The following is a 16,008-nucleotide window of genomic DNA, read 5'->3' as shown; positions in this document are numbered from 1 at the left end:
AAATGGCACAGCTGTGGAGAATATAGTTCTCCAGAGCACTTAACAATTTTTTTCTGTTTGTATCATGTTCAAAGTATGTACAAAATGTATTCCAGTGAAGATAAAACACTGCTTGTTTTTTTAACATGTAACTAAAATTGCATGTATATTTTCCAGTGAAATTTAATTTTTGAAAATGTACAAAAATCTCTAATCACAGTTTTAAAATAGTAGCTTTTGATAATGAATGAAGCAATTAGTCTATTAAATACAAGTGGAATAAACCCACTCAAATTATGGTAAAATTGTCATTATACTCATTTAAAGCAAGTCAACATACTAAGGAGTAATGATTCTGCATATATCCTTTAATGAATATCTGTTGGAAAAACACAAAGTGGTGGAAAAATCTCTTTAACAGAATAGAAGATACATGCAATACCTCCAAATGCATAAATTCTAGCAGCACCATGAGAATACATTATCTAAACATTAGAAGAATTTAAATGTAATAGGTGCTCAAAATAGCCAATTTTCCATTAAGATAATCAAACTTTTAAAAATTTATCAGTATAAAAATAGCTTCATGAACTACTGCTATATATACATATCTGCTCTCAACTCTCGAAAATATAACAGCAGCTATTTATCAATATATTACTATATATCTGAAAATCATAAATTCACAATGAACAAAATAAAAAATTTCCGTTTTCAGCATTATATTTCAGTATTACCCTCTAACAGCCCTGAGAAACTATAAAATTAACTATTTCTAAAAGAATTTTAGATAGCTTTATATCTTCAAAAATATCCTAGAATTCATTGAGAAATAACGAGTCAATTCCAAAATTCCATATAGCTATGAAGAAAACAAATCCCTCCTAGAATGAGAACACAAAACTGTCCTCCATATTATATATATACATGGATAGATATATATATTATCAAGCATCCAGTATTTTATTTAGTATACAGATGACTCTTGAACAATGCAGGCAGTTAGGGGTGTCAACCCTCAATGCAGTCAAAAAGCCATGCATATACAGGTGGTCCTCTGTATCCCTGGTTCCACATCTATGGATTCAACCAACTGAGGATTGTGTGCTACTGTAATTTTCACTATTGAAAGAAATCCACATATTAGTGGACTCTGTAAGCTCAAACCTGTGTTGTTCAAAGGTCAATTATATAGCTAATCTAAGACTACAGCCTCAAAGAAAATCCTGAACACTTCAGTGGGTCAGTGTATACCTGTTCAGTCCCAAAAGGGTATTATCAGTTAGGTTAAAAAAATATTTTCTAAGAAAAAATAGCAATTCAGGTAAAACTTAATACTATTTCCCCAAAGAAATTAGTAAAGATTTTCATCCTCATAATCTTCCTATTTTACACATCTCTAGACTTCTATAGCATTCAAATAAATATACTTTTTAAAGTGTTAATTTAACAGAACTTATTTAATGAAAATGTTTTTGTGTAGTTTATAACAAGGACACAAAACAGTACTGTAGCATTTGACTAAGGAATATTGAGCAGTTCATACATTTTAAAATTTAGTTCAGCAGCGTAATTTTTAAAAAATCAAAGACAAGAGTAAATAAAGGTAACTCTATAATGACAGTAAATAGAATTTAGATATAAAAGTTGTACTAGCTTAGTAAATAATAAAATACAGAAGTAATTTTTAAAAAATATTTGTGGATGAAATTATATGCCTGGGACTTGCTCTAAAAATACAAACATGGAAGAGTGGGTAGGTTTAGAAATGAAACAAGACTGGCCATTTTTTCCCAAATTTTGAAGCTCAGAGATAGGTGCATGGGAGTTCACTAAAGTATCATCTCTTTCAAATACATTTGAAACTTAAAGACTAATAAAAGAAATATTTCTTTTCTTTTTAAAACTAAGTAGTACTTCTTAAAAAATAAATAAAGCTTATAGTGTAAATAAACTATAAATACATTACTAAATTTTCAGGACCGAATGAAAACTCAGGGCCTTCTTTTGGCATGTTAATTCATGAATCAGTAAGATTTAGGTATAAAACTTAAATGTTAAGAAGGGCACAAGCTGGCTTGCTAAATAGCTATTACTATCATCAACTCAGTCCACTTGCCTGACTAGATCATTGTTTCCCATATCCTTCCATCTTTAAAAAAAAAAAAACAACACATAGATGTTCTAGTGATTTTGCTCCTAATTTAGCAATAAAATGATATCAACCAGAACAGAGGAATGTTGGCAGAATATCTTTTTGGCTATTCATTCTTTCCTGCTGAAAAAAGTACCGAGGAAGAAAGGCAAAAATAAACAGTATATGCAAGCCTTAAAAACACAGATTTTAAATGTTTTCTTTGCCACGGTAAAAGAGGAGAGTGTATCAAGTTTAAACACTTGTGAGTTTCAGATTTAAAGAGAAATTATTTTGATATTCTTTGTGTAATTTATGAAACATTGATCTTATTTCTATATAGTTTTCCTGATAAAGAAACATTTATTAAATTCCTGACACAACAATGTGCTTGTTTGGGGGATTAGACTAAAATGCACTATTAAAAAACTTGGTAGTATATACTAGGACCAAAAGCGTTAAGCTGTAAACCTAAAGTAGTTACTAATAACCCATGTGACCTAGGACAAATCATCTAACGTCCGGAATGTGTCAAAGGCACAAGCATGTGTCAAAGGCACAAGCGTTCAAACTTTGATGTTTTACCCTATAATCCAGCCCACACTAAAATATATATATTACTGAAACACAGTTTCTTCTCCTAATGTTGAGTTTTATTTTGTTTTTTCCTATTTAATTTTATATTTCTTTTTCAGAATGAAATGAATAACCTAAGTTGATTTCAAACCACTACAGTTTGAAAAATCCTAGATTACACCATCTCTGAAATCTCTAATGTTATTTTGATATTCTAACATTAGTTGTAAATGATTCAGTTTCCTATCTCAAGTAGAAATCTTAATTTTAATCAAGTAACTTAGTGAGTATTCATTAATATTGATTGATATAAAATCAAAACAAGTTCAGAGGATAAATCTTCTAAAATCCTAAAGTAATTTTTAAATAAGAAAACTCTAAGATTGCATAATGCCTTTAATATAACCAAAAGCTTAAATCAACCTGTTAAATTTCATTTTCAGAACTCAAATATCTCCTTGGCTAACCTATATATTCCAGTAGTCAAAGAAGCTGTATCTTCACATCAAAGAAAGTAACTACTATTTGACTCCCAAAAACAGAGAAAATCAATAGATGACCAGTCGCAGTTAGTAATTCCAAGCACTGAGGATTAGCAAAGTAATAAACACTCAGAAAATTCTAGGTGCAAAAAGTAGACTAGAAACAGCTTTACCAATGGTAAGTACAAAAGTTCTTATTTCTTAACGCAACAGTATTCAATGCACATGTCTTGTTTAAGTTTTAGCCAAAGAAATCAAGTTTATAATTATGTTCACTGTAGTTACATCTATTTACTAATTGGATGTGCTAAATAGGAAAGAAATTTTTGCTTCCCTCAATACAAATATTTTTAAAACTGCACATGAATCACATTGCTCTTTAGTAGTAACTGTGTATTTTAAAAACTAGTATGGTTTACTATCAGTGTAAACATACAGTCTTCAGACTGGATGAACCAAAAATGTTCACACATTCCGTCATTCTTACAGCTATAGAAACGAGAATGAGCTTATCCTGAAATACTTAGAGCATCACCTCTATGAAAACTACAAAATGTGCCTCTTTTATGCAAAATTATTTGCATTTTAGAAACAAACTGGAATAGCCTCATAGTCAAACAGTTTCCCCCCCATTCATTCCTAAGAAAAATCTTAAATTTCTTCTTCCTTGGGCCCTCAATGTCTCTAATAAGTTTAGTCCTGTACCCTTAATATTCAACCAATTCAATCAAAATTAAAATTCTCATGAAAAAGAGTTTGGAGTATCTCACTTCACCATTCTTCCGAATATGCTAAAGAATTCTATTTTTTTTTTGAACTGGTCCAGAAAGAGATGCATGACAAAGGAAAACTTTTTTCTTAATTTTAATTAAAACTACCTAGGTCAAAAGTTTCCAAAGGATAAAAATAAAGACAATGACTGATAGGTATTTGTTTACATTTGCAGATTCTCAGATCTCCTTACATCCTAAAAACACTCCAACATGGCCAATAATTAGTGTAACTGGCTTGGAACATATTTAGAATAAATTGCATCTTTTTAAAGTATCAAATTCCTTAAAACTCAGAAGCATGTGAAGATTTATCTTCTGTTAGTTGATGTGCAAAAGTAAATCTGACATTAACAGGTTCATACTGGAAGTGACACCAATAAACCGTTTCCTTGTTTGAAATCATACAGTGAGATCAACCTCTAAGCAACAGCAAAGCTTAATTTCAAAGTAGGAAACCTAATTTTTTTTTTAATTTTTATAACTCTCAAGAACACACATGAAAATGGAAACCAGGTTAACAAAGAGGGTCTTTTACAGCCTGGGTTAAGAAATAACTAGAGGAGATTTGCAATAACATGTGGTCTCACTGAAAAATGATCTGTACAATAATTAGCTCAGTAGCCCTTTTCTACAAAGGTAATAGAAATTGCCCACTCCAGTCCATCTAGGCAACTATCAACTATAAATTAGTAAAACTTTTCTGAAGTTAAGAGTTTAAAAAATAAAAAATCTGACCTGGAATTTTAACTCAGGGTTGTAACTTTGCAAGATTTATTTGAAACCAAGTGAGTTTCTACATGTTACTTAATCATGATGGTTGAGCTGAATCTGTACCTATGTGAGAACGGCAATGCGTTCTGAGTGGGTTCAGGCCGTGGCTCTGAGTTCTGTGTCATATCAGGCGTTCTCTCATCATCTGTCCCATTGATGCTTTCTGGTGTTAAAGGAGACTGAAGATCCCCGCCTGCTGATTCCTTTAAAAAAAAAAAAGAAAAAAGGGCATAGGGATTAAAAAAGTGCTGTTTTGTTAAAATACACAAGATCATCTAAAAGTTAAAACTGACCCTGATACATGCTTACTTATAAAATATGGTCATATTTCAATTGAAATTTGAATAAAATACTTAAAAAATGAAATTTAAACAGAAAAAAAATTAAAGCAAAGCAATGCACAAGAAAACTATCTGAAATGATACAATTTAAAAATGTAAACATACAATTTAGAAACGTAGCTTCAAAGAACTAAAAAACTTTCAGGTTATATAAGCAAGTTATATAATTGGTTAGATGTTCAAATCATTACTTGAGAAGAAAAAGAAAATAAGACAAAACTGCAAGATTATTATTTATTATTTATGGGAGGGTAGGAAGAGAAAGAATGAAATCTTAAGTCTCAATTTTTTTATATGCCTTAATTTTCAGTTCTAAGAGTCATTTAGAAAAGTAACTGGAAATATTCCTGTAACACATTATATACAGTGATGTTAGTATATTTTCAGCTTTTTTTGTCTGCTACTCATAATGATATTATCTCTCTTCACAAAATTTCCTGTTTTATTTCTAACAAAGTGAATTTAAGTTATCCCACTGGAAAATAGATGGAATTTAAAACAAAGCTCACTCTGACACTTATTCTCATGACTGTCATAGCCAGATTATCTAAATTTGATATTAGAAATCAGAATGAGGTGTCATTTGACAAACCCATTAACCATGGAAGGACCCAGCACAAGATGGTTAAAGAGCAGCTTGGTGGACCCCTTACAATCTCTGACCAATACAACTTCAAAACTGAAATATTAGGCTAAACTAGGCAAGAAAATGAAAACATCAGTGTTCAATAGGGGAGTGGCTGGGGATGGTCATAATTTGTCAACCTGAAAGAATGTAAGATCTCCTCAAATAGAAACAAGATGAGTATCTGTAATATAGGAAATTGCTTATAACTAGAAAAAGAGGATGATATAAGGAGATACCTAGATTATGATATTTATGTACTTTATGTAACAATTATTACTCATGGAGAAGCACTGGAAAGAAATATGGAAAATATTAACGTGGTGAGATCAACTTTCTTTTCTGGGGCTTTTAGTTTTATACGGCTCTGTGTGTTTTATTTCACATTTAAATATTTAAATAGTACCACAATACTATAAATTATACAAGCTATCAAAAGATCAAAAGACTTCCTTCTTGATTCCACATCCTCACCTATTTTTCAATTATTAATGGAACCTCCAGTTTGACATTTAATTTTATTCCTTTTAAATTTTTCATCTGAATCTACTGTTTCTATTAACTGATAAGTCAATGCACAAATAGTTTGCAGTATGTTGTGACAACATGAAATTGCTTTACAACAAAGTCAAATCCTACTGAGAGAACAGTAACTAAAATGGCTATCTCTTGATCAATCATGGGCCATATCAATTAGCCTGGAAAAGTTTTAAGCAGCCAGTAAGAAACCATGAGGTGTTCATATTTGGTTTCAATAAATCAGGGAAATTTTTTCTCCAAGAAAGGCCAAACTAAAATAATCCAGGTTGACAGTCCAATCAACTAAACAGTAAGTTGGCCAAGAACTGATTCAGTGAAAATGACAGCAGAAACAAACCGCTTTGTTAACATGAAAGAGCACTAATATTAGCAACAAGGACCTGCTAGAACTGGTTGGTAAGAGTGAAAAGGAGATTAGGATTAAAAGAGAGAGAGAGAGAGGAGTCGTCTGATTTCTGGTTCTTAGGATCTTCTGGAATGAAGTAAGAAAGCTGATGATGCATGGCTGTTGGGGAGGATAGTACTGTTGATGCCACTGAAGCAGACTGTTCTCAGAGACAAGCTAAGAAGGAGAAAAGGAAGAAAGGGCCTCAGGTTGCTTTTCTTCCGGAGGCTCAAATATTCGCTATATTTAACAAAAGGCATATTTAAGTTACCCTAGACGCTACATCTAAAATGAAAACAAAAGCCCTGAGCATGTTTTATTTTTAAGGATGTTTGCAAAAAAATCAACATTTGCTCAGGAGAACAAGAAAGAGTTCCAACAGTACATGAGGGCAATGAAACTCCTTTGCCCTTCAACTACTCCAACTACCGCAGAGGTAGCCAAAAGTATTGTGTGAAACCTTCTAGAAATTTTACATATGCTAAAAATAGCACTGTGAAACTTGTTTTATTTAACATATTCCAAATACCTAGCTGTTTTTAAATCAAAGTCTGTGCAATTTCCTGTCCCAACTGTAGTTATTCCTTAAAAACTTTAACTTTCATAAAATCTATATTTTATATCTTTAAATCAAATATCAAAATAAAAAGCATGAAGTATATTTGGCAGAAACCAATAAAATTCTGTAAAGCAATTATCCTTCAATTAAAAAATAAGCAAATTTTTTTAAAAAGCATGAAGTATAGCTGCTAGACTACAAACTTTGAAAAAGTAGGATAATTTCTCTTTAGAAAGGGACTCCTAAGCTAATATGGCTAGCACGTCTACAGTAAATGTTTAAGGGAAAATATATCAAATAATATATTCTTTGATCATAGTGATAGCAAATAAAAACTTTGCATTTTAAAATATAAGAGTATCAAGGAAGCCAAAACTAGAAGATATGACCATATTATAAAAAAAGAAACCTAAGCAAGGATGTAAAAGATTCAGAAAGTGCTTAAGAATTCTCTCTCCTCATTTATGAAGTGGCAAGAAAGCCCTCCCCTGGAAAAAGCAAAAAGCCCCAGAAATATCTTGAATCACATGGGAAAGAAATGATGTTGGCTCTCACTGCAAGCCAGGCCTTCAGGGTGCCGTCACCAGCCTTCTCTCAGGTGTCTGTTCAGGGGTATGTGCCACAGCAGGAGGGTGGGTGTCGAGGGTTAGCTCTACGTGAAGAAAAACAAATCTCCGGAAATTGTAGACCATCAAATTTGGTATGGTTTATGTAAGAAAGATTCATAATCAGGATTAAAAACACATATCTGCACTGTTCTTAATTTTGGGCTTCCCTGGCTCAGCGATTAAGAATCCATCTGCCAATGCAGAAGACACAGGAGACCTGGGATCAATCCCTGGGTTGGGAAGATCCCCTGGAGGAGGAAATGGCAACCCACTCCAGTATTCTTGCCTGGAGAATCCCACGGACAGAGGAGCCTGGCGGGCTACAGTCCACAGGGTCACAAAGAGTCGAACACAACTCTAAGAAAGATTCATAATCTGGATTAAAGACATGTGCCTTCACTGTTCTTACTTTGGAGAGCATATAATGATATGAAGAGAGCTCTAGCAAATCTTTCCTGAGGCTGTAAATGTTGTTCTTGTGGTATTTGGTTCAGTAAATATGAAACGTGTCAAATGATACTGTGACAAAGGAGGTATCATATTTAATGTATAGGCAATCACTAATTCTAAAGGTATATTTTTGGGCTAGACATGTAAATAATATAGTCTAGGATAGTAACAGGTCTAAATGCACACCACCTTTCAAAAAATCCATTTATACCAAGAAAATCTAAAACACTCAAGATTTATTGCATTTGAAATGTCCTTAATATATGATATAGTTCAAACCTCTGACCTTATAGATTCTCAAGAACCACTGCCCAAAGAGATCAACTGACTTTCATAGGATCGAATAGCTAGTCACAGAGGTCCTAATAATCACTTACAAGAAACCAGTGCCCTTTGGGCAAATAGTTTATTGCTAAAATGAACATTTTAAAAATTATGACATTTACACACACACACACAAAAAGAAACTGATTTTCTCTGAATATACACACTCACACACATGTAGAATCTATTTTTTCTATAAAGTGAATTCTAAAAAACCTTGAGGAAAAAGTTAAGACATGCTAAATATAAATCAAGATAGCCACTACAATATGTTCAATGCTATACAACCTGACATATTAAATGGAAAAAAATAAAAAGCCCATGACTTTTGCTTGGCTGCAAACAAGTGATGGAATTAAATAGATTTTACTCAATTTAAAGGTCTTAGTCAACTGACAGCTAACAATTAATTTTTTTCAACTCCAATGAAGAAACATTTGGATATTATTTGATCATATAGCCCCTTTCTCTATTAAGTTAACTGAAATACAGTATTTTGTAACTGTGAACTTTGTAAGAAATTTCAGGTTTAAAGTCAGTCATCACTCTTGATTATGTATCACTGACTGTTTAAAAGGTTCCCATGAAAACATGAGAACATAAGATCTCCAACAGAGAAAAAGTCTTAAATTAATGTCTATTATTTAAAGAGAGATGTGAAAGAACCTGACAACTAACACATGAGTCCATGTATTCCTAGAGATGTTACCTCGATGAAGACAACATGAAGATCATGACACACCCACACATTTATACCGCCTGTACACCCTTAGCTCAAGAGTCTGAGAGGGAATTGGCTAATTCTGCTCTAAATGCCAGACTCCTTTCATCACAAGCCTTTAGGGGGATGGAAGGATTTATCTACAGCAGTGTTGCTCAAAGTCTGATCCTCCAGATCAACAGTCTTCAGCATCTCCTGGAAACCTGTTAGAAATGCACATTCTAAGGCCCTATGTCAGCCCTTCTAAATTTAGAAATGGTTGGGACTCAGCGATTTGCATTTTAACACGTCTTCCAGGGGCTTCTGATGTAGGCTTTATTTAATTAAGGCATCTGTATTTTTCTAAATAACACTGTCAAGGCTTTATAGCATCATCTTCACCATTATAGTCACATTACAACTCAACTGTTAACATTAAGCCTTTACTACACACTGAGCACTTTGTAATCCTTACTTAATTCTCACGACAAGTTTGTAAGGAAATAACTTATTCCCATTTTATGAATTAAAGAAAATACTAACGTGCCTAAGCTCAGAAAACTAATCAGGGTTAGAGTCCAGATCAAAGCCGAGGTCTAGAGTCTACATTATTGCCATTATTGCATGACATTGTCAATGTGACATTATCATTATCATATTTATTCCACCCAACAATCCTGTAAGGTAAGTAATGTAACATTCATGTTGCAGATGTACTAACAGACTTAGATTAAGCAAATTTTTCAAGATCATATAGTGGCAGAAAAAGAATTTATGTCTAAGTTTGACCTGAAAATACATATGCCTAAGTTGTCTGCAATACAGCCTTGAAGAAAAGCAAAAGCTGTGACTATCTACTATTATCCGTTATCACATTTAATCTCTTGACTCCCTTTGCTGAATTCCTGAGTAATATTCTATTCTCCAGGCAGAGTGTTAATTTAGTAGATTGGATTAAACCAGTGAAAATCAAGCTCAAAATAAATAGAATCAGGGTGGCCAGAGATTACATGGTTCAAAGTAAAACAGGAATATTAATGACCTCTGTAAGAGACTATTGTCATACAAAAAAAGAAAGGAGAGGAAAGAGAAATGAAAATACTTTTCCCCCCTATTTCCCTGGCTTCTGTAAATTAACAATCAGACTTCAAATATTTTTAAAAGATAAATTAAGGTCAGAATATTTTGGTTCTCAAATGCTAATGTACTCAAGACATTTCTTTACTCATTGTATTTCACAGCACTTTCCAAATATAAACATCTTCGATTCCCCTGATGAAAGTAAAAGCTTCAAGACATTCCTTCCACCAAAGAGGAGCAGGGACCATAGCAGCAATGTGTAACATTTCATGACCAATTAAACAAAAACAAGTTACAATTAGAGAAACAGGAACTAAGTACAATGGCAAAGTGTAATCTATTACAATTTTATTAGAGTCTTTGGCATATTCTTTTATTGAATGTGCTGGAGCATCTTGCAGTGACACTAGAATCATTCACTTGAGGAACTAGAGATCCCAATGTGTACTGGTATTAAATTTTAAACAGGCTTTTATGTTTAAAAGCATCACTACACTATCATAGCATTTAGGGAGATTCAAGGGAAGTTTCAAAATGATCATTCATGTTATTCCAGGTCTCTGCAAATATAGAGAAGGAATAATGGAGCTTTGGCTTCAATCCAGAGTTCACCTTTGGCCTGTGAGGAAATGTGTACTTTAAGCGTACTTAACAGAGCTCTCCTTTCCTCTGACAACACTCAAAACTCTTTATACCAGTAGGGTTTACCAAATAGAGTTGGGTGTCATGGGTGGGGAGGAAGGAAGAGCAAAATATTTTCTACAATGTTCCAATCATTTGGCTAGTCACAAAATTCCAAAGCAATCACTATCTACTTCCTTAAGAAAGTTTTATGTAAATCAGCTACTTACTGACATATTCCACAGAAACATTTGTAACATCCAATCTTTCCTTTTATAAAATCTCCTAAGGACACTTCAAAAACATTTAGCCTAGAGAAGAACCCAGTATAAAGCTGAACCTTACCCGTAAGATTTCAACTGAAATAAAAATTTTAGCAAAGTATATTATTAAAAAGCTAAAAGTTACTGGCATTCTCTGAGTCATATTATTACATTAAAACCTTTGTAAAAGTACTGAAATGCAGCTATTTTAGTGAATTTTATTTGGAGATGTAATTAATTTCCAGCTGAAGAAAGACTACAATGGACAAGTGGTAGGTATTAACTAACCGGTTAAAGGAAAAAGTGAGACTTTTTAAAAACCTACAACCTTTGGGTCTTAGTGCTGAGATGTAAATGTCCCAACTGTCAGATTTAAACACATATTAAAATAAGGTAGAACTATATTGTTTATATATTTTAATTTTCTGTATACTGTGATGACATCTTAAAAACCTTTCTAGTTAGCCAGTTCTTAGAGACAGCAGGGGGCTACGATGGGAGCATGCCTTTGATAGGCAAATTAACCACTCCAGGAAACACTCTCCTATGGGGCCCCTGCCTTGGGGGAGACAACATTCCAAGGGTGGGTGTTAGGCAACTGGGAACCGCCCCTATGGTTGAGAGCCAGTGGAAACCATGCAGATTAGTCAATCCTAAATTGTTCCCCCCGCCTGCCATTCCCAAGAGAAACCCCAATACAGGCCTTGTGTTGTGTTCCCCTGAACGCCTGCTTTCTGCCCGCTGCCCAACCTGAGGCGTCCTGCTGCCTCCTAGAGGGGGCATGCGTCCTGTTAGGGGAAACAGTGAAACCGCCCAGCCTGGCCAGGCACCACAGTAACATCTGCATGAATTACTTTATGACAGGAGGTCCTGGTAAGGAACATGGAACTAACAAGCCACCACCAACCGGAAGAATTTAGGAAAGGTCAAAAGGAGATGTCACGTGTCCTAGCACCTCCCAGAATCCTTCTCGCTGCATCCATCTTGCTGGAGCAATGCTTGTACCGCCAGGAAGGACCCTGAGTCAGAATGATTGGCCAGAGATAGCCCAGGAACTAATCTCATCACCAAAACCCCCCAGAGACTGCAAGTCACGTGACAGAGCAGGCCTCCTGGGTTCCCGTTGCCTCTGCGCCCCTTCCCAATAAAGTCTCTTGCTTTGTCAGCACACGTATCTCCTGGACAATTCCTTGCTGAGTGTCAGAGAAGAGTCCACTTTTGGGGCCCTAGGAGGGGTTACCCTTCCTGTAGCCCTTCTAGGACCTGGGAGTACAATAAACTTCTGTTTCCCCAAGCGCCTCCCACGTCTCCTCTTGCAGCCACACTCTACTGATCATCACAGAAGGCAGACAACAGGGCAATCTATGCTCTTTGTGTACAACTGTTTTCAAGTTGGATGCATATTAGAAAACTGACTTTGAATTGCTAAACAGATTTCCCCCCCCAATGAGATTGTTATACACATTGGTATATAAGGGAAAAAACCCTTTCTCCACCAGTACAGATCAACTGAACAGTGCATTTCTATGTCCACTTTGAAAATCACCTTAACTTTGCCATTATTTTTCTAAATTTATCTCTGGCATAAGGCATGATATCATCTAAAATGAACAAGGAATAGAAATCAGATACCCACCTGTGAAGGTGTACTGGTAAGTTCCATCTTCTCCTGTGATTTCTCCTTTGCTAGTCGAGCAGCTTCTTTAAATTCCTGAAACTTTTCTGCAAACTGAATGCAGAAAGACTACATACATTAACCAAATAAAAATAGGTCTTAATGCCCACTTTTACTCTAATTTTCTTCCATTTTACTGAATAATTGACTCTTACACAAGCAACTTAGCCCTCAAATCAATTATAGGCATAATATGAAAATGACAGGAAAATAAACCTAATATCAAACATTTGCATACCATAAAGTACTCTGACAAATCTCATTCAAAAACATCATGATACAACTAAGTTAGAATTTGGTGTCAGCTAGCTTTGCTATGTCCCTCCATTGGTTGTTCAGATATACTTTACTAAGGCCAAGGCAGGGGACGGGGTGGAGGTTGGGAATGAAATCAGTAAAGATGGGCACACTTATCACAGAGAAATTTAAATCACCTAAGTGTCCACTCCTAAACATCTCTGTATCTGGAGCAGGCCTTTAAGTTTTACTAGGATGTTAACTCTTGTATCACACAAGGCATTTTATTTTCAGCAATACAAACAGCAACATTTATTACTGTCACTGATGACATTACTAAATTTTCATTACCAAAGATTCCTAAACAGCAGCAGAAAGGAAAAGCAGGTCCCCACGAAGGTCTTTAAGATTGGTAACAATTTAAAAAATTACTTTTATGAAATGTTAACTCTTAGGAACTCAAGGTAATCTAATAAAGGTCATGGCTACAAACAGTATCTCTTTATGCACTGGAAGTGGAAACTACTCTCCCACTGTTCTCAGAGAGAATAAGCTACGGTTACAAAATAACCAGATTTTTTTAAAAAACTGAAAATCTTTGTGCAACTTTAAACATCTATTAGAGTTGGCAATAAAAACATGAAATTACAGGTCCCTCTCAAACCTGATAAACCAACCCCAATTTCACTTTCATCTTGGGAAGGAAAGCTTTGGAAGGAAAGGCTCATGATATTCTGACCTACTGCAGAGAAACAGAAGGTCAAAATTAAAGCTGTTATTATAACAATTTTCCTTCTTACCTTAAACCTGTTACCCCCCCACCTACAACTTGTAGATCAGTAAACTGAATCTGCATTATTATACTAATTTAATTGGAGAGAATATCATATTACTGTTAAAAAAAAATCTGAATATACAGCTAAAAAGGTAACATTCACATTGTTGGAAATGAAATAAAAGCAAAACCAAAATTAGTCTTTATGTAATTTGAAGTAGTACATAAAGTTTTTCTTACACTAATTTGGCATTCCAAGGTAGTTAATGTTTAAAACTCTTCTCAACTTCATAAAGACCCAAGCTGCTGTTAATTTTTATAGACTTAGGTTTCCATGATAACAAAATACCACTTGGAAAGCACTCTAACAATCCAAGCATAGTTGAAATTTTCCTCATCCATCAACCTTAGGAGACCACACATTTCTTTTCAGTGCTCCTGCTCTCCACATTTTGAGAGCACCTTGTCTACAACTGCCTTCAGAGACTTCTCCAATCTCTTATAATGTTCTGTTTCATGTATGGTTTTTTAATGATAAAAACAAGTCAGAATATTTCCATGCTTGCTTCATTTATGTAAAAGATTATATACTCCTCTGGGCCCCCTACAAAGCACCAACCTTAATCTTCAAGGTAGCTTGGAAAAGAATTCATGGTTTTGTTACTTTTGGACCAAAACATTCTGAAGAGATTGATCACAAGCTCCTGGAGCCAAGTCTAGTGAATAAATAAACGAGGGTTGACTAATAGGTCGTTTCCTAATAGTCAATCCACCTTCACAATACAATACCAGGATTCACTACCAGTCAGTCTGATCAAAAATATACACTAACTTTAAAGAGGAAAAACAAATTAACTATAAACACCATTCTCAGAAAAAATATCAGATAAGAGGAAACAATATGATTGACAGATTTTAATAACCTATTTCCTTGTCACATTAGTTTTTGCCCATAACTTGAAAGATGTAGTTATAAATAAGAACCAACTTAATATAATAAAAAAATTACTCAGGTTCAAAAATCATTTCATACAAGTTTGAGAAATTAATCCACAACCTAGTTTCTTTGTTGTCAGGAAATTCAGCAAGTATAATATAATCATAGTTTTAATGTTTTTGCTATAGGGTTTAATAGACAATTTCAAAAGAAAAGTTCCAAAAAGGTTCTGAGTAAAGGCAAAAATATTAGAATAAATGTGTAATTTCCTGAGGGGATTGTTTACGGAGGGGCAACACTTAACTGGATGCCTATGTCCCTGCTTTGTTGAAATACTTTGAGGCTAAAACTCATACTTTTACCACAGTTCAAGAAATGTATTTGGAGAATATGGTGGGTGTAACAGAAGCGAAATTAGGCAACACTGTTTGTCTTAATCATTGACGAAAGTTCAAACAGTCGTAAAACTGAGCTTTCAACTCTAATTTATATTTAAAAAAAAGACAACAAAAGCATTTGAAAACAACATTAAGGAATTTTACAACTAAAACCAAAGGAAAGAAAGATTATTTTAACTACTGAACTAATTATAACCAAATCAATAAATATTCACAAAAGTGTAAGATTTTTTAAAAGAACTGATTTTTAAGAATCTGAATGATTTCTATAATGAACAGTTTAGGTTTAACTTAAGTATTAACAGTGTGCATCTAACAAGAGCCTGATTACCCTGCACTTGAGCAATTTCAGCTCTCAAGTCATCGGATCTTATGTATCCCAAATCATACATAAAATATGGTTCAAATGTAGGCTTGTTCTCTTAACTGAATACTTCAAACAGAGAAGCTGTAAACATAAGCCTTTGGGCCTGGTGAGCATTAAATGTGAAGTATAAAGGTGAGCAATCACCTCCTGGATCATCTCACTATCCTGACAGTGCTTCCTTTTCCTTATAAGCTCTTTCTCTGTGGACAGCCACAAGAACTCAAGATGCTGCTTGTATGAACACTTCATGGCTTTTTGTTTCTATGCAGGACAACTGTTTTATTTCCAGTATTTTGCCCAGGTGATGCTCTGTATTTTATCAGCCATTCTAGCCATAGCAATTTACTTGGTTGGTTCCAATAACTCCTCAGGGGGTCTCTTAGATCTTACTCTGTGCTGTATCAGACA

At 34.2% G+C, this 16,008-nt stretch overlaps 1 protein-coding gene across 1 annotated transcript in view; it reads right to left on the bottom strand.

Annotated features, from left to right (window-relative positions):
• Nucleotides 1-16,008, bottom strand: part of HOMER1 (homer scaffold protein 1) — a 132,239-nt gene that overhangs the window by 61,687 nt on the left and 54,544 nt on the right. The window contains exons 4-5 of the mRNA XM_043919949.1: nucleotides 12,848-12,940; nucleotides 4,779-4,918 (exon numbers count right to left, since the gene is read on the bottom strand). Coding sequence (XP_043775884.1) covers nucleotides 4,779-4,918; nucleotides 12,848-12,940 — 233 coding nt within the window. The remainder of the gene's footprint in view (nucleotides 1-4,778; nucleotides 4,919-12,847; nucleotides 12,941-16,008) is intronic.

The sequence above is a fragment of the Cervus elaphus genome, chromosome 12, assembly GCF_910594005.1.
Source record: "Cervus elaphus chromosome 12, mCerEla1.1, whole genome shotgun sequence".
Classification (NCBI taxonomy): domain Eukaryota; kingdom Metazoa; phylum Chordata; class Mammalia; order Artiodactyla; family Cervidae; genus Cervus; species Cervus elaphus.
The sequence above is the reverse complement of the archived record's forward strand: the minus strand, read 5'-3'. Positions and strand labels throughout refer to the sequence as shown.